Source organism: Schistocerca piceifrons, chromosome 6 (genome assembly GCF_021461385.2).
Source record: "Schistocerca piceifrons isolate TAMUIC-IGC-003096 chromosome 6, iqSchPice1.1, whole genome shotgun sequence".
Classification (NCBI taxonomy): domain Eukaryota; kingdom Metazoa; phylum Arthropoda; class Insecta; order Orthoptera; family Acrididae; genus Schistocerca; species Schistocerca piceifrons.
Window position 1 is genome coordinate 113,284,726 of NC_060143.1, and position 25,594 is coordinate 113,310,319.

The following is a 25,594-nucleotide window of genomic DNA, read 5'->3' on the forward strand; positions in this document are numbered from 1 at the left end:
AATCTCAGTCTGCCATCCACCCTATCTCCACTTCTAATCACTCCATAAAACTGCATTAGTTGACTTTTTCAAGCAGGATGTGATAGTCCCATTATGTTTGATCATTTGATAACTGATTAAACTGGTGTACTCACCTACAGCTTCCACAAATGAAAATTTCATAATAACCCAACATGATAAGAACACACAAGCTTCGAGTTCTTCTGCTGAACTAGCTCCATGACATGTGGTGTGACTCCATGATCTTACGCAACTCAAAGTTTGCCCATCTGAATAAGTTTAATTTGAAAATAAAATGTATCTTTATAGTCTCTTTTGATGTCTCCTGCAGTAGGGGATGAATGTCAGGCACTGAAACGGGCCTCACAATCCAGTTTAATGCCCATAAAACCAATGTCACCAAGGATATAAACACCAGCTGTGATGAGTGCATTGGATTATAAAAACTAATGTCTAGTGGTGCAGTATGCACTGCCTGTCTGCATAAGTCTAATGCACTTGCTTCCAATGCTCCATTTTTTGTCCCTTTCTTTTCAGCTACCGTTAGGAAGATATCCGTGGATTTACTAGCCTCTGTTGTAGAGCTACTGTCAATGAGAATTTAATTTTTACTTATTTATTTATTTTTGCCTGACCAAAATTGCTTATTTTGTGCCTAACAATGCTCCACATTACCTTTGATTAGATCTTAGAATTTTTGTGTATAGTATGTTTTCTGCTTTTTCGATGTCATGGTGAAGTATATTGCAATCCTACTTTAGTGGCCCTTCAGCTTTTGATTACTCGCATGTCTTATATTCTTGGACCTTACTCACAATGTATGTTGGAGGCAATACAATCGTTCTGTCACCTTCAAATGTCAGTTCTCTAAATTTTCTCAACTGTGTTCCCCAAAAAGAATGTCATCCTCCCTACAGCCATTTCCATTTGAGTTCCTGAAGCATCCCTAATTTTGTTATACACCGATAACAAATCTAGCAGCCCACCTCTGAATTGCTTTAATGTCTTCCTTCAATCTGACTTGGTACAGATCCCAAACACACAATCAGTCCTCAATAATGGGTTTCACTAGCATCCTATATGCAATCTCCTTTACAGATGAATCACAATTTCCTAGAATTCTCCCAATAAACCGAAGTTGACCAGTCTCCTTCCCTACCATAATCCTCACATGCTTGTTCCATTTCATATTGCTTTGCAACATTACACCCACATATTTAAAAGATGTGACTGTGTCAAGCAGGACACTACTAATGGTGTATCCAAACATTTCAGGTTTGTTTTTCCTTGCCATCCACATTAACTTACATTTTTCTAAATTTAGATCTAACTGCCAATAATCACGTGAACTAGAAATTTTGCTGAAGTCATTTTGTATTCTCCTACAGCCACTCAACTTTGATATCTTATCATAAACCACATCATCGGCAAACGACCGCAAAATGCTGTCCACCCTGTCCACCAAATCATTTATATATATAGGTAATAAGAGCAGTCCTATCGCGCGTCCCTGGAGCACTCCTTATGATCCTCTATCTCTAATGAACACTTGCTGTGGAGGACAACATACTGGGTTCTATAACTTAAGAAGTCTTCAACCCACTCACATATCTTTGTACCTATTCCATATGCTCATACTTTCTTTAACAGCCTGTAAGGGGCACCATGTCACACACATTCTGAAAGTCTAGAAATATGGACTCTCCCTGTTGCCCTTCAGGTGAAGTTCACAGTATATTATGTGAGAAAAGGACAAGCTGAGTTTCGCACGAATGATGCTTTCTAAAACCCTGCCAGTTCATTTCCATAAGCTTTTCAGTCTCAAGAAAGTTGTTATATTCAACCTGAGAATATGTTCAAGGGTTCTGCATTAGGGTGTTAGTCTTTAATTTTGTGGGTCCGTCTGCCTTTCTTACATACAGGGTCACCTGCACTTTTTTCCAGTTGCTTGGGAATTTGCACTGGGCGAGAGATTCATGATAAATGGAGTCTAGGTAAGGGGCCAGTGCCATAGAGTACTCTTTGTAAAACTGACCTGGACCTGGTGATTTATTTGTTTACAACTCTTCCAGTCGTTTCTCTGTGCCAGGGATGCTTATTATTATGCTGTACTCATGGAAGTCTGTTCAATGGTGTATCTTCCTCTAGCTCTCAGGCATTCTGCCATAACAATTGAGGCCAAGAACCCATTAGTTTGAAACACAGACTGTCCACATGACACTGCCACAGTTTCCTAGTAAGAAAGCTGCATTTCACCTTCCAACCTGCTCAAGAGATGTTGCAGCATGCTTGTGAAACCAACCATCAAATGAAACATAATATGCACCTATTATCAGTGTACAAATACATGGGCAAGGTGGATTTTGATGTTCTGCAGCAGCTGAATATGGGAAATATCACTATCTTTCCCACAGACAAATCCCTTGGTCACTCCTGGTGTCAGTCAGTTAGATCCTTGTGAGACCTGAGTTTCTCCTGGCATATACAACTTTCAAATAACTTCTGGGAATTCAGCCAGGTAACACTTTCAGCGACCGCCGATATTCCGGCGGGAGAACACCCCGCCATTTTCAAGGCAAACTGCAACGGACAGGCAGCGTACATGCAAATTTAATACCTCGGTTCTCCGACAGAAGCAGGAAAGATAACACACACACACACACACACACACACTGAACACTAGTGCCACCAAAGATGACCAAAGTCAGAGCTATCGATAGTGAGACTATGAATTCGCAGGTGAGGCAGCATTGACTCTGTTCCTCTGTTTTTTGACAAGGGATAGAGCCGGATTCCAAACAGAGTTTAAACAGAAACCTCCATCCCTGTTAACGAGGTTGCTCGCCAATTTAATCTCAACTGCCTCTCTAATGACACTGTCCCAATAGCTGGACGTGCACGCCAATATCTCAGTGTTATTATATAACATGGGGTGACCAGTATCCAAGCAATGTTCGGCAATAGCAGATCTATTTGGCTGCTGTAATCGTGTGTGCCGTTTATGCTCAGTACATCTGTCCTCTACGGTCCTGATAGTTTGACCAATATATGCCATTCCGCAGCTACAAGGAATACGATATACACCCGCCTTACGCAGTCCAAGATCATCCTTAACGGAACTCAAAAGTGCTCTAATTTTAGATGGACGTCGGAAAACACATTTCACATCGTATTTCCGTAAAATACGACCGATCTTATTGGACGTGTTTCCTACGTAAGGCAAAAAGGCAGTAGACTTAGGTGTTGACTCAGAATTATCATCAATCACCCGATGTACAGTTGGTCGATAGTGCAACGCACGTTCAATCTGTCTATCACTATAACCATTTTGACGAAATGCAACTTCAAGATGGGACAGCTCAGCTGGCAAAGTCTCAGCGTCAGAAACGACATGTGCCCTTTGTACCAAGGTACGAAGCACCCCTTCATGCTGAGCCGAATGGTGACAACTATTAGCTTGTAAGTACAAGTCGGTGTGAGTACGTTTCCTGTAGACTGCATGTCCCAATGACCCATCATCCTTCCTCCTAACCAACACATCGAGAAAGGGAAGGCAACCATCCTCTTCCACCTCCATCGTAAAACTAATGTTCGGGTGGATCGAGTTCAGATGTTCTAGAAAGACATTCAAATTCTCCCTACCGTGAGGCCAAACAACGAAGGTATCGTCAACGTATCTAAAGAAACAGGCGGGTTTTAAAGGCGCCGACTCCAATGCACGTTCCTCGAAGTCTTCCATAAATAAATTTGCGATCACAGGAGACAACGGACTACCCATCGCAACTCCATCTGTCTGCTCGTAATACTGGTCATTAAATAAAAAGTAAGTGGATGTTAACACATGCCTAAAGAAATTAGTTAAATCAGCACCAAACCTGGCTTCAATTAACCGCAATGAATCAGACAGAGGAACGCAAGTGAAGAGAGAGACCACATCGAAACTCACTAAAATATCAGAGTCATTCAGCCTCAGTCCCTCCAAACGACGTAAAAAATCAGCTGAGTTCGTGATATGATGTTCACACCGTCCTACTTGTGGACTCAACAGAGAAGCAAGATGCTTGGATACACGATATGTCGGAGCGCCGATGTTACTCACTATAGGACGGAAAGGAACCCCTTTCTTATGAACCTTTGGAAGGTCATATAACCTAGGGGGAACGCACTATAGGTGTTAAGCCTCTTGATTGTGTCCTGCGACAAACCACTTTTCTTCAGGAGGCTGTTGGTCTTTCTCTCAACACTTTTCGTGGGGTCACGTTTACTATCTGATTCAGCGTATCGCAGAATCGATGCTGACCGCACGTAAAGTGTTGAGAGAAAGACCAACAGCCTCCTGAAGAAAAGTGGTTTGTCGCAGGACACAATCAAGAGGCTTAACACCTATAGTGCCGTTTTTACGGAAATACGATGTGAAATGTGTTTTCCGACCTCCATCTAAAATTAGAGCGCTTTTGAGTTCCGTTAAGGATGATCTTGGACTGCGTAAGGCGGGTGTATATCATATTCCTTGTAGCTGCGGAATGGCATATATTGGTCAAACTATCAGGACCGTAGAGGACAGATGTACTGAGCATAAACGGCACACGCAATTACAGCAGCCAAATAGATCTGCTATTGCCGAACATTGCTTGGATACTGGTCACCCCATGTTATATAATAACACTGAGATATTGGCATGCACGTCCAGCTATTGGGACAGTGTCATTAGAGAGGCAGTTGAGATTAAATTAGCGAGCAACCTCGTTAACAGGGATGGAGGTTTCTGTTTAAACTCTGTTTGGAATCCGGCTCTCTCCCTTGTCAAAAAACAGAGGAACAGAGTCAATGCTGCCTCACCTGCGAATTCATAGTCTCTCTATCGATAGCTCTGACTTTGGTCATCTTTGGTGGCACTAGTGTTCGGTGTGTGTGTGTTATCTTTCCTGCTTCTGTCGGAGAACCGAGGTATTAAATTTGCATGTACGCCGCCTGTCCATTGAAGTTTGCCTTGAAAATGGCGGGCTGTTCTCCCGCCGAAATATCAGCGGTCGCTGAAATTGTTACCTGGCTGAATTCCCGGAAGTTATTTGAAAGTTAGATCCTTGTTCCATAGATCATTTGCAGGATTTCTGTCAAAATGATGTTAAACAAGTCTGTTTACAATTTTTGTACACACACTTTATTTATGTGGTTGGCTACATGCAGGCCATTTACAGATAGCACAGTCACTTGAATGTAATAAAACTGAAAGTAATAGTTTTATCAAAGCTGTGTAACAAGTGATATAACAACAAAGTAAATGTATTTTTCTCCTATACCACATATGCTACCAGTGTTTGCTTACATATCTGTCCATGTATTAGAAGGGGTTGTCCAGAAGAACTAAATTTGCATTAGATTTAATATTTATTTTGGTGCCTGTCAGGCATTTTTTGTTATTGGACAAATAGTCAATCATTTTTGTTCTTGTGTCAGAACCTCAATAAAGAACTGATTATGCTACTGCAGCAAATATTATGTGGCTGGCTGATCAGTAGACAATGATAGCATGAACCAGCCACTCTGACACATTAAAAACTTGTACATAACCATAATGCTACAGCCACAATATAGATAAATAGAAATGCAAAATGCATGTGACAATAGAAAATGCTAGCTGGAATGTAAACAATAGAATGAATTCAACCCTTATCCAATTAAATCACAATGGTATGAGAATTAATGTGATTTAGGGACCCATGAAACATCACAAGGTCAGTATTAGAAAGCAGTAGGTGAACTTAAGTAAACCGTTCATCAATTTTAAGGTTGGTCTGAAACAACAGTCCTATATTATATACCCAGTTATAAGGAAACCTTTAATCAATTTTGAATCGGAACTATGATGTAATTCAACATCATCTATATACAGGGTAAGCCCAAACTCCACCAACAAAATTTTGGAGATTGTTCAGAAATATAGCCAAGGCCTTCTTCTGAAATAGACAAAACACACACACACACACACACACACACACACACACACCCATGACCACTGTCACTGGTTGTCAGAGATAGTGGTCACAAGTGTGTGAGCTGCATTTGCGTGTGTGCGTGTGTGTGTGTGTGTGTGTGTGTGTGTGTGTGTGTGTGTGTGTGTGTTGTCTATTTCAGAAGAACACCTTGTGACCGAAAGCCTAGGTGCTTAGTAGTCTCTTTGCTGTGCCTGTCTGTGACTCAACATCTCTGCTATATTTCTGAGTATTTTGCTATGTGTGACCTCATGTCACAGGTGGCTTGTTACAGAGTCACAATGCAATTATGATTTACTCATTTTGTTAACTCAATTACCTTTCTTCCTGTGAAATTATCCAAAAAACAGTGAAAAAGCCTGTAATACGTAATCATCAAAACATATAACACAAAATACAGAGTAACACAACAACCCTCAGATAAGCAAAAGTACTGTGCAGTGGTTGCTGTAACAGGGAACAGCTCAGCATAGAGTTGTTGGGATGCTGCTTTTCCATTGCATGCTGTAAACCCATACAAGAGATGCATATTGACCAACTCTTCATCATTAAATCCATCCATATGACTTCATTGTTGATGTGCAGCTATCACTGCCACAAAAATAGAACTGAGCAGTTAAGAATGTAAGTTTGAGGGAAAAGAGTAATGTCAGCATCACTGTTTCCAATAGAAAGCACTGTGAATATAAGTTCATTTCCAAACAAGACACACAGCACATACTGTCAATATCTGCAGTGTTATGCAATATTTTCAATTCAATACAGATACAGAAACAATGAGGGGTGGAGGGAGGAGTAAGAAATCAGATGAAATGCAGTTACTCTGTAATGAGCTGCCAGTTATGATGAAACTGATAGACCAAAACCCTCAGAAAATACCCCTGAACATCCTCTAAAACTTTGTCAGTGGAGTTTGGATTCAACCTGTATACAACACAGTCATAGAACAAATTCACTTATATTCAGTGGGGAGAGGGGCAAAAATTATGCCCTGTATAACTGTGAAGTTTGAATTCTGTAGGACTTGCAGGACTTCAATAACTATTTTTTTCCATTCTGCATAGAAAAGCCCATCACAATTCCAAACTGGACTGACAAAAGACAAAAATCTGATTAGTGTGAGTAACAAGGTGGAAGGAACTACAACAGAGGATTACAAATAATTAAGTGAGGCACTGGGGGTCAATAGGCACATAAACAAGACAAAATGTTGCTAGCTTTTGGACAAATCCTTCTTCATGTTCACAAAAATACATGTTTTTACATGAGTGAGTCCATGTGGAATGTACCTAAAGAAAACTGATGAAATATTTCAGATCATTTAAATTTAGTCCACACTGACAAGATCACAATACAGTAATACAATACAAAAATTATATTTTTAACAAGAAACAAAAGTGTGGAATATCAAGTCTGCCCCCCCCCCCCCTCTCTCTCTCTCTCTCTCTCTCTCTCTCTCTCTCTCTCTCTCTCTCTCTCTCTTTCTCTTCCCCTCCACAGAGCTGACATCCAATCCAAACTTACCAGGTATCATCATTAATGAGTAGCAGCATGTTTAGAAATTTCTGTACATTTTTCATATCCAAACTACATATAAACAGAATATAATCCAAAGGAAAAAGAAAGCATCAAGCAAATAAAAACAGTATACTTGTGATACTTTATTGCAGAAGTTCACATAAACATTCTTGATAATAACAAAAAATTAGCAGATTCTGTAGAAAAAGATTTTAAAAAAGTCTACAAGGAATGCCACTGATATAGTTTACTTCTTTATTCCAACGAGACCAACTCTCTGTGCTCCTATTCTGAGGACCATGGCAACACTGAAAGAGAAAATTATCACATTCATGAATACAGATTTGGACACATTTTCCACAGCTATAAAAGAAAGTATGCATATATTTCAGAACACAATGGAAGACTTATGAATGTTTTTTGTGAATGAAGATGGTGGAGAATAGTTACTTTGAGAATGCTCGTGGCAAGCCAATACCTGTATCAAGATACTCAAAAACACACAGGGCAGATTGCTGCAGATTATTGTGCTCTCTCTCTCTCTCTCTCTCTCTCTCTCTCTCTCTCTCTCTCACTGTGTGCGGCCGAAAGCTACATGTGAGTACCTTTTATTCAATGCCTGTCTACAACTTGACGTATCTTCTTTAGAGTCAGTAGCAATCTATCTTTTCCTACATTGTTGTGAAATTTGGAAGGTAGGAGAGGGGTACTGGTGGAACTGAAGCTGTGGGGGTGTATTACAGTTGTGCCTGGATATCTCAGTTGCTAGAGCATTTCCCAGTGAAAAACAAAGGTTCTGGGTTTGAGCCCTAGTTTGGCACACAGCGTTGCACTGCCAAGATGTTTTATGTCAGCACATACCCTGCTCCAGAACGAAAATTCATTCTGGAGATCACCTATGTGCAGACATGTGCAGTGTTTTGTTAGGCTGGTGGTAGTCCTCCCTATGTAGCTTGCTGAGCAGTGAAAGCAGTCAGCTTGTCAGTAATGGGAGAAGTTGATCACGCGACCCTGCGTTTAACATTGTAAGCTTTGCTACGGATGGGGCTAGAGTAGGTGATAATGTTGAGTGCAGAGAGCAACTTCTACATTCTGAATGACTGCAGGGTTAGGAGCAATGAGGTAGGGCAATTGGTGTGAGAATGTCATAAGGTGTGACAAGGATGTTGCGAAGATTAAGAGGAAAATGTAAGCTGACTGGATGGTGTATGGAGCTGCTTATGAAAAGGTGATATTATTTCAGGGCTCCACTTGATAGAAATAGCCGTGGCAGAGTATTTTATTTAGGCATTCCAGGGGTTTGACTGTGCTGGGTAGTGAGGTGAGCACTTTTTGACATTTTTGGAAGCAGGAGTGATGATAGTATGTGGCGGGATGAGGTGACTGCCCAGTAGATTTACTCTACCACTGCTCAGATAACTCTTCTTGAGAACAACCAAACTGTATAAACAATTTGGTGAAAGATATAAACAGTGTTTTGGGCATGTTTATAAGGCTGCTGGAAACTGTCACTGAAAGCTTAATTTTGAATTGACTGATACACTGATGTCACTGATTTTTTTAAATGTCAAATATGTCTGTAAAATGTAGGTCATTCAGAAGATCCTTGAGGCAGGAGAACAAAAATATGTAGAAGGAAAAAAAAATGCTTGAGTTTAATGCCATGTCAACAGAAATACAAAACTCAAGCACAGATTGAACAAGGATGATAATGATAAAACCCTGCCCTTCTCAAGCTATTTATAGCAACAACAGAAAACCTAAATCTTGATGACAATTTAGAAATTCTCTAAAATTTTCTTAATAGCATCCTTCAAAACGAACGCTGCCTTCCCTTCAGCGATTCCCGTTTCAGTTCCCAAAGTGTTCTGTACCACTTGCATGTTGTTTGAATCTACTGTTAACAATTCTAGCAATCTGCCTTCAAATTTCTTCAATGTCTTCCTTTAATCTGACATGGTACAGATCTCAAAGAACAGTTCGCACCAGTATCCTACATGCAGTCTCCTTTACAGATGAATAACACTTCCCCAAAATTCTCTCAATAAACTGAAGTCGACAATTCGCGGTCCCTGCCACGACCCTAACACGCTTGTTCCATTTCATATTGCTTTGCAGGACATGACTGTGTCAAGCAGGACACTACTAATCCTATATCCGAACATTACGTGTTTGTTTTTCCTACTCATCCACATTAACTTACCATTTTCACCTGCCATTCATCACACCAACTAGGAATTTTGTCTAAGTCATCCTGTATCCTCCTACAATCACTCACAACTTTGACATATAACTATACGCTACAGCATCATCAACAAACAACAACACATTACTGACCATCCTGTTCTCCAGATCATTTATGTATGTATAAAACAACAGCAGTCCAGTCACACTTCCCTTGGGTACTCCCTGCGATACCTTTGTGTCTAACACTCGCCATCGAGGGCAACATACTGAGTTCAGTTACTTAAGATGTCTTCGAGCCACTTGCTTATCTGTGAACCTATTGCATATGCACATACCTTTGTTAACAGTCTGCAGTGGGGCACCGGGTCAAACGCTTTCCGGAAATCTAGAAATATGGAATCTAGCCTGTTTTCCTTCATCCATGGTTCACAATATATCACATGGAAAAAGAGCAAGCTGAGTTTCATTTTCTAAATCATGCCGATTTGTGGATATAAGCTTCTCAGTCTCAAGAAAATATACACTCCTGGAAATTGAAATAAGAACACCGTGAATTCATTGTCCCAGGACGGAGAAACTTTATTGACACATTCCTGGGGTCAGATACATCACATGATCACACTGACAGAACCACAGGCACATAGACACAGGCAACAGAGCATGCACAATGTCGGCACTAGTAGAGTGTATATCCACCTTTCGCAGCAATGCAGGCTGCTATTCTCCCATGGAGACGATCATAGAGATGCTGGATGTAGTCCTGTGGAACGGCTTGCCATGCCATTTCCACCTGGCGCCTCAGTTGGACCAGCGTTCGTGCTGGACGTGCAGACCGCGTGAGACGACGCTTCATCCAGTCTCAAACATGCTCAATGGAGGACAGATCCGGAGATCTTGCTGGCCAGGGTAGTTGACTTACACCTTCTAGAGCACATTGGGTGGCACGGGATACATGCGGACGTGCATTGTCCTGTTGGAACAGCAAGTTCCCTTGCCGGTGTAGGAATGGTAGAACGATGGGTTCGATGACGGTTTGGATGTACCGTGCACTATTCAGTGTCCCCTCGACGATCACCAGTGGTGTACGGCCAGTGTAGGAGATCGCTCCCCACACTATGATGCCGGGTGTTGGCCCTGTGTGCCTCGGTCGTATGCAGTCCTGATTGTGGCGCTCACCTGCACGGCGCCAAACACGCATACGACCATCATTGGCACCAAGGCAGAAGCGACTCTCATCGCTGAAGACGACACGTCTCCATTCGTCCCTCCATTCACGCCTGTTGCGACACCACTGGAGGCGGGTTGCACGATGTTGGGGCGTGAACGGAAGACGGCCTAACGGTGTGCGGGGCCGTAGCTCAGCTTCATGGAGACGGTTGCGAATGGTCCTCGCCGATACCCCAGGAGCAACAGTGTCCCTAATTTGCTGGGAAGTGGCGGTGCGGTCCCCTACGGCACTGCGTAGGATCCTACGGTCTTGGCGTGCATCCGTGCGTCGCTGCGGTCCGGTCCCAGGTCGACGGGCACGTGCACCTTCCGCCGACCACTGGCGACAACATCGATGTACTGTGGAGACCTCACGCCCCACGTGTTGAGCAATTCGGCGGTACGTCCACCCGGCCTCCCGCATGCCCACTATACGCCCTCGCTCAAAGTCCGTCAACTGCACATACGGTTCACGTCCACGCTGTCGCGGCATGCTACCAGTGTTAAAGACTGCGATGGAGCTTCGTATGCCACGGCAAACTGGCTGACACTGACGGCGGCGGTGCACAAATGCTGCGCAGCTAGCGCCATTCGACGGCCAACACCGCGGTTGCTGGTGTGTCCGCTGTGCCGTGCGTGTGATCATTGCTTGTACAGCCCTCTCGCAGTGTCCGGAGCAAGTATGGTGGGTCTGACACACCGGTGTCAATGTGTTCTTTTTTCCATTTCCAGGAGTGTATTATATTCAAACTGAGAATATGTTAAAGGATTTGGCCACAAACCAATGTTAGGTATATTGGTCTGTAATTTTGCGGGTCTGTTCTTTTACCCTTCTTATCCACAGGAGTCACTTGAGACTGTGCGTTGAGTGAGAGATTTGCGGTACTTGCAAGGTAAGAAAGGCGCCAATGCCATACAATATTCTTTATAAAACTTAATTGAAATTACAGCGGGATGTGCCGATTTACTTGTTTTCAAGCTTTTCAGTTTCTCTCAGTTGGTTCTCCACAGAATCAGCGAAGAAAGGAACGTATGAACATATAAAAATCAATGACAAGGAAATAGAGATGGAGTGGCAGAACAGACACACAGAAATAACTCCCATGGTATTAGAGGGAGCTGTAGAGGGCAAGATCTGCAAGGGAAGACAAATAATTGAGGGTGTAGGTGCAAGCGCTACTCTTGATATAAAGAGGTTGGCACTAGTGAGTTATTTGTGGTGAGCTGCATAAAACTATTCAAAATACCAATGATCCAAATTAAATAAATAAATCTATGTACAGAATGAAATTCTGAAGTATCTTAGGGATTTGGGTAAGCCTCCTCGAATATGTTATATTAAAATTCAATCGCGAATTATTTCCTCTCTCATACTAACAAATAACATCACACTGCAAGTTCTGTCTCCACTTCCAGGAGAACTACCCTCTCCCTCTGCTCTAACAAGGGAACCTCCCAATCGCACCCCCCTCAGATTTAGTTGTAAGTTGGCACAGTGGATAGGCCTTGAAAAACTGAACACAGATCGATCGAGAAAACAGGAAGAAGTTGTTTGGAACTATGAAAAAAATTAGTAAAATATACAAACTGAGTAGTCCATGCTAAGATAGGCAATATCAAGGACAGTGGGAGTCAAGGAGCGCCGTGGTCCCGTGGTTAGCGTGAGTAGCTGTGGACCGAGAGGTCCTTGGTTCAAGTCTTCTGTTGACTGATAATTTTACTTTCTTTATTTTCGCTAAGTTATGATCTGTCCATTCGTTCATTGACGTCTCTGTTCACTGTAATAAGTTTAGTGTCTGTGTTTTGCGACCGCACCGCAAAACCGTGCGATTAGTAGACGAAAGGACTAGCCTCTCCAATGGGAATCGAAAACATTTGATCGCAAGGTCATAGGTCAACCGATTCCTCCACAGGAAAATACGTCTGATATATTCTATACAACACTGGTGACGGCATGTGCGTCACATGACAGGAATATGTTTTCGACCCACCTAACTTGTACACTTGGCGAATGGGTAAAAAGATTCTTCTACCTTGCCCGATTTAGGTTTTCTTGTGGATGTGGTAATCACTCCCAAAAAAGTGATGGAAACATAAGAGTCTGACACAAACTGAAAATAAAAAATTAAAATTTTCACTGGGTGGAAGACTTGAACCGAGGACCTCTCGTTCCGCAGCTGCTCACGCTAACCACGGGACCACGGCACTCCTGAGCTCTAATTGAGATACTGTGGGTCCATGTCCTTTGGACCTGAATCAATAATCACAAAAATAATTACTTTGCTTACATTCCATTACACTAAATACGTAGATTACAGTTTAATATACTGTCAACAATAAGATCAATGAAGAGCAAGCAAAAGCTCGGACTGAGAAAGGAATTCTTCCATGGCCTATCAAATGGACCACCACAGCATTTGCCTTAAGTAATTTCCTCAAAGTAAATCTAAATCTGTATGGCAGGGCAGTGTCTGAACTGCCATCCTCCCGAATGCAAGTCTACTGGCTTACAGGCTGTACCATCTCGCTCTGTTTCCGCTATGTTGTGAGGTAGATGAAAAGTAGAGTGATCAAATAAGTAATTAGCCTGTATATTCTTTCCCCAAAAACAGCAAGATATAGCACTACCCATTTAGATGTAGTTCCCAATTCCAGGATACACTTGTTGCATCCAGGAAAAAATATTTGAATGTTTCAGTACCTCAAAGCTGCCACTAGTCCTGCAGGCATAAATTTCCCAGAGTTGTAGAAACGGTATCCCATTAATCCTCCAAGGGCAGTACTTGTGCCCAGAAGAATGTGGTAATCATTGGGATCCTGTGAAATCTGGTATGCTCCATATCCCAGTATTCCACCAAACAGTAAGCCAGCACCCAAGGAAGGTACACTACCTGCAAAAAATATTTTACAGTAAGGAAACAATAAATTTACAGATAACAATTGTGTTGAGTACAAACATCCATTATAAGTCACAACAGAATAAATTCACAGTTTTTATTTAGAAGGCATTCATGGCATTGTGATAACATTCAATCCAGCCATTATCGGTTACTAAAAATAATTTTACAACTTAGGATAATTATTGGAAAGCAGGTGAATAATTTTTGTACATTCATTATATATTCATGTCCTTTATCTAAAATACAACAATTGCGTGCAAGAGAACATATTGGTACATACAAAGCTCATAGCACTACCCATTTAGATGTAGTTCCCAATTCCAGGATACACTTGTTGCATCCAGGAAAAATATTTGAATGTTTCAGTACCTCAAAGCTGCCACTAGTCCTGTAGGCATAAATTTCCCAGAGTTGTCTGTGGCATACAATATCATTAAGAAGTAGATAGGAAGGGCAAGACAGAATGTAAGAGGAGGAAGACCATGAGGAAGAGGGTGTACAGAATGAATGAGGTTTGGGTCTTGGGTCAGAAGTAGAGGGGGGTGTGGGACAAGGGCTAGCACATTCAATTCAGGATGATTACAGGACTGAGTTGCATGCGCGAGTCCCATCTACGCAGTTCTGGTGCTGGGGATGGGAGCTGGAGGATCCAGATAGCATGGGTTGTGAAGCAGCAACTGAATTTGAGCATGTTGTGCTCAGGTGCGTGTTCTCCCACAGTGTGGTCAAATCTGCTCTTGAGCAACATTTGGCAGTGGATTCATTCCAGTAAAAAGTTGGTTGGTGGTCAGCCCACATAAAGTGCTGTGCAGAAATTACAGCAGAGGCAGTATACGATATAACTGCTTACAAGAGTGGCTTTGCCTCTGATAGAATAATGTAGATCTTTAATTTTTATGTTTTTTTCAGCACAATCATTTTAGCATTTTACTGTACCATTACCAGTTTAGAGCACCCAGTTGTCATCTTCAGATTAAAGAAGCATGGTACAAGCAGTTTCTGTTGCATCCCAAAGCTGGACCCTAGGCTTGGTACAGGTTTATGAACAATATCTCTGTTGTCTGAACACATGACAGAGAACAATTTCCCCCATTTCCTTCGACCACTTATCTCCTTTTCCCAACTCAAATTTACCTGAGTCTTTTTATAAATCCAAAGTAACTTCCTCTGATGTGGAACTTCACCTCGCTGAAACCTACATCTGAACCTTGGTACATATAAAATCAACAAACAAGCAACAATACCTACACTTTGACAGCTGCCACCCCTTTCCCATCAAGTGCTCCCTTCCCTACAGCCTAAGCATCCACACAAACAAATCTACTAAACCACCAAGTCCCTTAATACTTACTCCAACAGTCACCCCGAGGTTTTACTCTCCTGCAACTGTTTCACAGATCTCATTTACAGACAAGTCCCCTGACAGTATCCTGCTCTCACTCTCCGACTGACACAGTCCCATTTCCAAAAAACTTAGAAACAATTCTAGGCTTTGAATGCCTCAAGGCTTTTCTCCACATCCTAGTTAAAACTTATAACATTCCCAAATCATTACCCCCTACCTCAAGGTTCCTATCGATGCAACGATTCCCACTGTAAAACCTGTCTCATGCACTAACCCACTAACATCTATCCCATTTTTTAGTCTGCCTGACCTGCCCTTCATTTTAACCTACCCCAACCTATCCCTCCCTTCCTGAAGAAGGAACTATAAAGTCCAAAATCTAGAAACTACTTTCACTTTTATGTGTGGGTACAGGTAGTACTACATATATCATCTCTAGAAGCTAACTAGTTAGCAAATCCATCCAACATTTTTATGATAAGTTCTATAATATTTATTTAAAACAACAGAAACTCCAGATTGGAATATCAATAATGTCAGGAAAATGACAAACTACTACTCACTGTAATGACGAAGTGTTGAGTTTCAGACAAGAACAACGAGAAGTCTGTTATACATCTAGCTTTTGGACAAAGCCTTCTTCAGAAAAGGGGACACACACGCACACACACACACACACACACACACACACACACACACACACACACACACACACACACACACCAGTGTAGGCTGGAGTAGGGATGGACAAAGATATTGCATAGGGATTTGGGATTCAGGGGCTATCTAGTGGAATCCTTCCTAGCCACCTAGAATCCCAAACCCATCACCTGGTTCGGATTCATTGATGACATCTTCAAGATATGGGCTGAGGTTGAGGACACCAAATCCATATTACTCCAGAACATCAAGAACTTTCCCTATTTGCTTTACCTGGTCCTACCTCGACCCAACAAGCCACCTTTCTCAATGTTGACCTCCACCACCAGGATGGCTGCATCAGTACCTCTGTCCATATCAAACCTACCAACCACTTTGACATCTGGCACCCATTCCATACCCTGAAGTCCCTTCCATGCAGCTGAACCAACTGAGGTTATTACATCCATAGTGATAAGCAGTCTCTCTCCAAATATGCCAAGGGTCTTCCTGTAGCCTTCACAAACCTAAATTAACCCACTCAACCTTGTCCAGAAACAGATCTCTTGTGCCTTGCCTCTCTAGTCACCTACCACTTCCCACATACACACTTTCTGGCCTCAAAAAGCACTCCTCTCATGACTCAGTACCACCCAGGACCACAGAAACTGAATCATACTCTCCACCAGGGTTTCACCTTCCTCTCATTGTGCCCTGAAAGGAGAAATATCCTCCCACCTCTCTTACAGTGGTATTCCACAGTCCATGGAACCTATGCAATATCCTTGTTCATCACTACTCCACCCCTGCTCCCATCCCATTGCCTCATGGCTCCTACCTCTTAAATAGACCTTGATGCAAGACTTGTCCATACATCACACACACTCCCACTCTGACATACTCCAGTTCTGTCATGGTTATCTCCTACCCCATCAAAGGCAGTGACTGCAGCCATGTGATCTACAAACTAAGCTGCAACCACTGTGCCTCTTTCTATGTGGGTGAGGCCACTAACAAGCTGTCTGTCCACATGTATGGCCACCACCAAACTGTGGCCAGAGAACAGCTGGTCACCCCCCCCCCCCCCCCCACCTACCCACCAAATTGCTGAACTTGCTGCCCAGTGCAATGTGCTCGACTTCAATTATTGCTTCCTACTAACACCAGCTTTTCTGGACTGTGTTGGAAGGCATTCTTGCTACACCATATCCTCCATTTCTGTAACTCCCGTCGTCTCAAGTTTTGCTAGTTGCTGTCCTCCAGCTACCTGTCTCCTTCCCTGGCATTACACACACACACTGTACACCACCAATGCGCCTACTAGTCCTTTCCACCTCTCTCTGTCCCTTCTCTCCTCACTCCCCTCCTCCCTCTTCCCACCAGTACAGCCAACCAGTTCTGCACCCAATAGCCCATCCTGTCTCCACCTTCTGCTTACTTCAGACAAAGTTTCAATCGGCTATGTGTGTTTGAGTTGTGAATGTGTGTTTTCTTGTTTAGTTTGTTTGTTTTTGCTTTAGGGCGCAAAAAACAACTGGAGTCATACGCACCCAAGTCAGCACTATAGAACATGAACACAGAGAGGAGTTAAATGACTATACATCAGTCCCCATAGACCAGGCTGTTCCAGCTCATTGGCTCTGTTGTGAGCTGCGGAGCGCTCCCTGCTCCAGGGAGCCGTGTCGCTCGCTGTGGCCATTCAAGTGGGCCGGCACGTGGCACGGCTGGCTGAGGCAGGCGGCAAGGCAAGCGTTTTGATGTGCCAGCTGTGTCTTACAAGATCGGCAACCTCTTACTCTTAGCTGCTAAGACGTGGTGACACGCTACACCAGGAAATACGATGTTCAGGAAATAAATAAGAAACAACTGTTTTACAAGAGATTGCATACTAAATTTATTGGGCCTCTGTAGCTTGCCCGTAAGGGAAATGGCGTTCGGCCCTGGGGTGGAGGATCAAGATTAACTGACAGTGCGATCTAGCTCCCTCGTAGTAAAGACGGCATTGCAGCACTCACAATTTAGAGAAGAGAAGGGTATCGCATGAGCCTCCTCCCCTCATTTCCAATGGAGAAAGGCAGGGTGATAGTGGGATGAGCTCGAAACTTCCGCAAAATGGCGGCCCAAGGTGTCGGAGATAGCAAATGGGAGGATGGATCTTGGTCCCAGAGAGCCCTGTGGTTGGCCCACATGATAGAGCAAGGGGTGGAACCGTTAAAAGAACAAGTGAATGAAATCGAGCTAGCTCGTTTGCTATCCCGAAGAATGCAATGACACTTGGCATGCATCTGTTTAAAATGAATTCAGTTTGCAACCATACGATGATGGTTAAAAATGCGGAGAGCACATCTCCATGCATGAATTTCATTGCAGCATGCCTGAGACCACCAAGGGATGGGGACACGATGTGCTAAAGAGGAAGTGCGAGGAATGGAATGTTCTGCAGCAGTAAGGATAATGGTGGTGAGATAGTCCACCTGGTCATCACAACTGGGGAAATCTTGTTCTCTGAAGGTCGCCAGGAAGGAGTGCAGCTGCCAGTCAGCCTTAGGAAGCTGCCATTTGGGTGTGCACTCGGATGAGGTAGGAGTCAGCAAACGGAGAGCACATGGGAAATGGTCGCTTGAGTAGGTGTCAGAAAGAACAGACCACTCAAGACAATGGGGAAACTGGGCAGTGCAAAAGGATAGGTCCAAATGTGAATAGGTGTGCGACGAGTCGGAAAGAAAAGTGGGTGCTCCAGTGTTAAGGAAGAAGTGGTCAAGTTGGTTAAGAAGATCAGCCAATAGGGCACCTCTCTGATAAGTCCTGGGAGAACCCCAAAGGGGATGATGCCCATTAAAGTCACCAAGTAGCAAAAATGTGGGAGGTAGCTGCCCAATAAGCTTAAGTAAGTCTGCCCAAGTGACACTGAATGATAGAGGGACATAAATGGTACAAGGGGAAAAGTCAGGTAGAGAAGGAAAAGGCGAACTGCAACAGTTTGAAGATGGGTAGTCATGGAGACGGATTAACCATGGACGTCATCCCATATGAGTAGCATGACGCCCCCATGAGATGGAATGCCAACCTCAGGGAGAAGGTCAAAACGAATCTGTAAGTAATGTGAAAGCTCAAAGCAGTTGTGAGGGTGCAATTTCGTTTCCTGAGGTGGAGTACAAGGGGATCCTGTGACAGTAAAAGCAACCATAAATCCTCTTTGTGGGACCAAATGCCGTGAACGTTCCATTGGAGGACAGTCATGAGGGGGAAGAGATGTGGCGGTGACAACTTGGTGGCCGACAAGTGACAGCCGGTATAGAATCGCTACTACAGGAGGATCCTGCTCCATGAGGTCCACAGAAGCATCGCTGTGCTTGTGCAGTCAGTCTGTGGAGTCCAATGCTGAAAAATGGTTGGTGGTGCGCACCGACGATAGAGAGGCTGGCCGGGCTAGGGTACAACATGGTGACACCATCAAAGAGAACCTTTGAGTTGGCAAAGGAGAAGACCATTTGCCTTTGTTTGTTTTGTTTTGCTTTAGGGTGCAAACAATTGGGGTCATATGCACCTAAGTCAAAACTATACAACACGAACATAGAGAGGAGTTAAATGGCTATACATCAGTCCCAATGGATGGAATAGGAGGCAGCTAAAAACAGGCATGAGGAAAAGGGCTAAAAAAAACACCATACAGAAATGGAGGCCCAAAAATAAAAATTAAATGGCCTTTGCCATATTGCTTCAGCAGATAAAAAGTAAAATACAGTCGACAGCTTGTGCATCATTCGCTAAAACGGCTGATAAATCAGACAGAAAATCCAAGCTGAATTGTAAATTGTCGAAAAAAGTACCACTTAGCAAATGACGATGGCTAAAAAGGCAGTGCCCAATACACAGCTGAGTTAAAATAATCTCCTTCCGACGGGAGGGCCAAGAAGAGGTCGTCCAAGGCACTGGGAGAGGCATAGTACGCTGAAGCTTGTTCCCGTGAAGGGAGGACCATTGGCGAAGCCAGAGGGACACCACCTCCTGACAGGCGGCAACACAGAGATCATCAGAGAGAATATAGGTACTCGCGGGCCGAAGTATGAGGACTGCAGCCTTGCCAGCAACATCAGCAGCAACAGCCTCGTTTGGCAGAACCGATGTAACCGCGGACCCACAGAAACATCACACTGGCTCCACCAAGAGTGAGCAAGTGACATTTTTCCAGGACCCGATGCACTAAGGGATGAGCAGTGTACAGCTTACATATACTTTGGAGGGCACTGAGTGAGTCTGAGCAGAGGACAAACATTGGAAAGGCTGTGTCGATGGATGTACTCCATGGCCTGATACAAGGCAAAGAGCTCAGCTGTAAATACTGAGGAGTGTGCCAGAAGCCGATATCGAAAGACACTGGTGCCAATGACGAAGGCACACTCAACCCCACGTCTGTCCGAGAGCCATCAGTGTATACAAAGGTACTATTGCAAAGTTCAATGCAAAGGTCATGAAACTGAAGGCGATAGACCGAGGCTCGAGTAGTGTCCTTAGGAAATGAATGAAGGCCAAGATCAACATGGGCTGCTTCACAAAGCCAAGGTGGTGAAGGGTTCACACCCAATGGGAAAGTTGCAGGTAGTGTGAAGTCAAGCCACCGTAGCAAGTGGCGAAAGCAGACTGCAGGAGGTAACAGAAAAGAGGAACAAGCCTCATACTGAAGATCAAAGGAATCATCAAAGAAGGAGGCATAGTAGGTGTGGCCACACATGACAGATAAACGGCATGCATACCTGCTAAGGAGAAAGTCACGGAGGTAGGACAGTGGTAGTTCAGCACCTTCAGGATACAGACTTTCAACTGGGCTGGTGTAAAAGGCACCCATGGTCGAACGGATGCCATGATGGTGGATAGTGTTGAGATGGCATAAGAGGGATGGGCGTGCAGATTTATAAACAAAGAACCCATAGTCGAGTTTCGAATGGACAAGTGTCTGGTACAAATGTAGGAGGGTGGTTCAATTGGCACACTAGGAAGTACCATTGAGGACACATAGGAGATTGAGGGACCGTGTACAGCGGGCTGCCAGGTAAGACACATGGCAGGACCAAGGGAGTTTCCTGTCCAGCATTAACCCCAGAAATTTCATAGTTTCAATGAATGGAAGGCAAAAGGCCCAAGACGTAGAGATGGTGGGAGAAACCATTTGCGCTGCGAGAAATTCAGAGAGACAATTTAGTCAGGGGAAAAGTGAAAGCCATTGTTGATGCTCCAGGAGTAAAGACGATCAAGACAGTGCGGAAGACGACGCTCAGTAACACAGGTCCATGGAAAACTGCAATAGGTGGCAGAATCATCTACAAAAAGAGAGCCGGAGATGTCTGGTGGGAGACAGGCCTTTATAGGGTTAATGGAAATAGCAAAGAGAATGAGGACGGATCTGTGAGGCACACCATTTTCCTGAATAAAGGTGTCCGACAAAGCATAACCCACACGCACCTTGAAATCTTGGTCTTGTAAAAATTCCCGAAGAAAACAGGGCAGGCGCCCAAGGAAGCCGCATGTGTAAAGAGTATGGATATCAGTTCTCCAGCAGGTGCAGGCCTTCTCCAAATCGAAAAACACCACCACATTATTGGATTTCCACACAAAAACATTCATGACATGGGTGGACAAAGTAACAAGATGGTCATCTCCAGAACACTGTGCTTGAATTCCACACTGTGCATTCGTTAGTAAATGTCGAGACTTGAGCCACCACACCAGCCGGGCATGAATCATACGTTCCATCACCTTGCAAATGCAGCTCGTAACAGATGGGGTGGTAGCTAGAAGGAAGGTTTTTGTCCTTACCTGGCTTAGGTAGCATCCAGGAAATGTGCCCTCCGCCCAGATGCAGTTGTAAGTGTTAAGTAGAAAGTGCTTGCCCGCTAGAAGAAGGTGCTGCAACATCTGAATGTGGATGGCATCTGGTCCTGGGGCAGAGGATTGAGATGAACTGAGAGCATGATCTAGCTTCCTCATATTAAAGATGGCATTGTAGCACTCATGATTAGGAGAAGAGAAGGGTATTGCCCAAGCTTCCTCAGCTTTTTTCCGGTGGAGAAAGTCAGGGTGATAGCGAAATGAGCTTGAAACTTCCGTAAAATGGCTGCCCAAGGTATTGGAGATAGCAATAGGGTCCACGACGACATCGTCAGCAATTGTCAGGCTCGTAATAGGGGAATGGATCTTCGTTCCAGAGAGCCATCGGAGGTTGGCCCACAGGACAGAGGAAGGTGTGGAACTGTTAGAAGAATAAGTGAATGAAATCCGGCTAGACCTTTTGCTATCCCGAAGAACGTGATGACACTTTGCACGCATCTGTTTATAATGAATGCAGTTTGTCAGGGTAGGGTGGCAGTTAAAAATTTGGAGAGCATGTCTATGTGCACAAATTGCATCACGGCATGCCTCAGTCCACCAAGAGACTGGGACACGATGTGGTCAGGAGGAAGTGAGGGTGATGGAATGTTCTGCAACAGTAAGGATAACGTTGGTGAGACATTCAACCTGGTCATCACAACTGGGGAAATCTTTTTCTTCAAAGGTCGCCAGGGAGGAGTAAAGCTGCCAGTCAGCCCTAGGAAGCTGCCATTTAGGTGTGGACGCGGATGGGGTAGGGATCAGCAAACGGATAGCACACGGGAAATGGTTGCTCGGGTAGGTGTCAGAAAGAACAGATTACTCAAGGTGATGGGCAAGCCGGGCGGTGCAGAGGAATAGGTCCAAATGGGAATACTTGTGCGAGGGGTCGGAAAGGAAAGTGGGTGCTCCAGTGTTAAGGCAGAAGAGGTTAAGTTGGTTAAGATCAGCCAAGAGCGCACCTCTCTGACAGGCTCTGGGAGAACCTCAAAGGGAACAATGTGCATTAAAGTCACCGAGTAGCAAAAATGGGGGAGATAGCTGCCCAATAAGTTGAAGGAAGTCTGCCCTGGTGACAGCAAATGATGGAGGGACATAGATAGTACAGAGGGAAAAAGTCAGGTGGGGAAGGAAAAGGCGAACTGCCACAGCTTGAAGATTGGTAGTCAGCGAAATGGGTTGACTATAAATGCCATCCCATATGAGCAGCATTACGCCCCCATGAGAGGGAATGCAGACCTCAAGAGGAAGGTCAAAACGAATCGGTAAGAAATGTTAAAGCTCAAAGCAGTCGTGAGGGTGCAATTTTGTTTCCTGAAGGGAAAGTACAAGGGGGCGATGCTACACTAAAAGCAGCCATAAATCCTCATTGTGGGATTGAAGGCCGTGAATGTTCCATTGGTGGAGAGTCATGATGAAGAGATGTGGGGGTGTCGCCTTGGCGGCTGTCGAGTGACAGCTGGGGAAGAGGCACTACTACAGGGCACAGAGGCAGGAGGCTCCTGCTCCATGGGGTACACAGAAGAATCGGTGTGCTTGTGCGGTCGGTCTGTGCAGTCCAACGCCGAAAAACTGTTGTTGGTCACACCAGTGGCACGGAGGTTGGCCGCGCTAAGGTATCATGTGCCAACACCATTACCAGTTGTGTAGCTGGTGGCTTCACCCCTAGAGGTGAGATTTTGATGGCTTGTTGCACAGCTGGACAGAGGGATGGCCATGCTACCTTGACAATAGGCAATTTCACAATATCAAATCTGAATTGTAGGTCGCATGTCTGCATGGCCATGTCCTTCATGGAGGGAGGGGGTAATAAGAACAGAACTATAGGTACCTGACGGGAGAACGCAGGGTTTGCGACTAGCTAGTAACTTGCGAGCAACTGGATAAGGCACCTTTTCCTTTACCCAGATCTCTTGAACAGCCTCCTCATCAAGACATGTGGGACAATCCCGAGAGGCGGTGGCATCGCCGCCGTTGCAGTTGATACAGCAGGGAGAAGGATGTGGACAATCACCCTCGTGCGCATCCCTACCACAGGTGACACATCTGGCTGGGTGTCGTCAAGACGTTCTAGTGTGGTTGAAACTATGACACTGGTAGCAGTGCAGCGGCTTCAGAATGTACGGCCGGACTGTGATAATTTCATAGCCACCTATGAGCTTTGACAGGAGCACCACTCTATCAAACGTGAGAAAGAGAGTGCGAGTGGGCACTCTTAGAGGATCAATCTTTTTTCTTTACACAATTGACGGCAATGACACCTTGATCAGAGAGGTAATAATAGTTTCGGCCTCTGTTAGACTGTCGAGCAGCCTGGTGTAAATTACACCACGGGAAGAATTCAAAGTGCTATGGGCCTTGACACAAGCAGGGTAACCGTGGAGAAGCGAGGCAGCAAGCAGTTGTGCTTTAGCATCAGAAGTGGTCTCCAAAAGGAAAGTGCCATTCCGTACACAAGAGCAAGATTTCACAGGGCCAGCAATTGCGTCAGCACCTTTCTGAATATTAAACGGATTTAATGTGGTGAAGGACTCACCATCTTCAGTTCACGAGACCACGAGGAACCATGGTGCAACAGGGAAGGTCTTTGAATCATTAGCCTCCTTACGTTTACATTTTGTAGACATTGAGTGTGAAGACAATTGACTGACCATGAGGAAATCCCCGTGATTGCCAGCATCTCCAATGGCTCGCTCCTTCCAACTGGGGGCCTCTTCACAAGAGGGCGCACCCACCTTAGATGATTGTTCACACCTCCCAAACACCTGACAGAGGGACCAATAGGCAATTTGGGAAGGTTACAGCTCAGGCAATCACCCCTCCCTGAGCCTGGCCCGTACTGGGGCTATGTGCAAACCTTACTCGTCGACCCAAGGCTGGGAATTACGCGTTATCCAGTCAACTGTTACGCGTCAGACATGTGGACTGGCCTTCAGGAGCATGCAGGGAGGAAGAAGAAAAAAAAAAAAAAGAGGATCCTCAAACGCCGAAGCAGAGGAACGAGAGGAGAAGGGAAACAAAGAAAGGAAAAGGGAGCAAAGAACAAAGGTGAGACTGTTCATACATCAGCGACAGAATGCAGAACATTTCCAATAATACCCCAGACATGTTCTCTGAGGGAGGGGGAAAAAGAATAGCAAGAGGATAGACATGCAGTACAGAAGGGTAAAAATGCTGCAAAGGCTGGGGCCCCGTGGTAGCCAAGCATGACCCCGCCAAAGAGTGGTGGGCCTCCTGGGGGGGGATGTGTGTTTTCTATTTTGAAAGAAAGGCTTTTCCTGTCCAAAAGCTTAAACATTTAGCAATCTTTTCTACTGTGCCTATTTGTGCTTCATCCATTTCATTTTTCTCCTCAAGAAATTAGTTTTAGAAATGCTTTCTTAAAATTTAGTTTAAGTAATGTAGAAAATAAGGAAAGTTGCCTGCATTTTTTCTGCTTATACTTTCCTCAGTTTTTGTCTGTTATTTCTTTGACAAGACCACATAGTTTGTAATTCAAGAAAATTCTATAGTACATTAGATATTTCATGAACTTTTCCAAACATAATTCTAGGTTTATGCTGGAAATTCTCAGTGGTTTATGATCAGCCTGATTGGCCTTTTAACAGAGTAAGTGACAAAGAAACTATGAAAGACACTATACTTTTTGTGTCCTGGTCTGAAGTTAGTACAAATCTTCCCGCCTCTTTGAATAATGATTACTGCTTCCCTACAATATCAAAATCTAATATTGGAAGACTGCTAGATCAAAATTATTTTGTTCATAAATTATTTCAGAGAAGGATGAATTTTACTGGTTGCAAATGTTAATAAAAGGCATTATAAATTTTAATAAAGTAATGGTTTTTGGGTCTACTGTGATAAAAACAGTAAAGCAGTGGCCAGCCTCAGGGAAACTTTGCGATGGAGCCCTCAAAATAGTCTGACATTTAAATTACGAA

General features: G+C 44.1%; 1 protein-coding gene across 1 annotated transcript in view; it reads right to left on the reverse strand.

The window, feature by feature from the left end:
* Window positions 1–7,634: 7,634 nt before the first annotated feature.
* LOC124802428 (transmembrane protein 14C) overlaps window positions 7,635–25,594 on the reverse strand; it is a 53,923-nt gene continuing 35,963 nt past the window's right edge. Inside the window, exons 2-3 of the mRNA XM_047263198.1 lie at window positions 13,606–13,795; window positions 7,635–7,819 (exon numbers count right to left, since the gene is read on the reverse strand). Of these exons, the coding sequence (XP_047119154.1) occupies window positions 7,759–7,819; window positions 13,606–13,795 (251 nt within the window). The 3' untranslated portion in view covers window positions 7,635–7,758. The remainder of the gene's footprint in view (window positions 7,820–13,605; window positions 13,796–25,594) is intronic.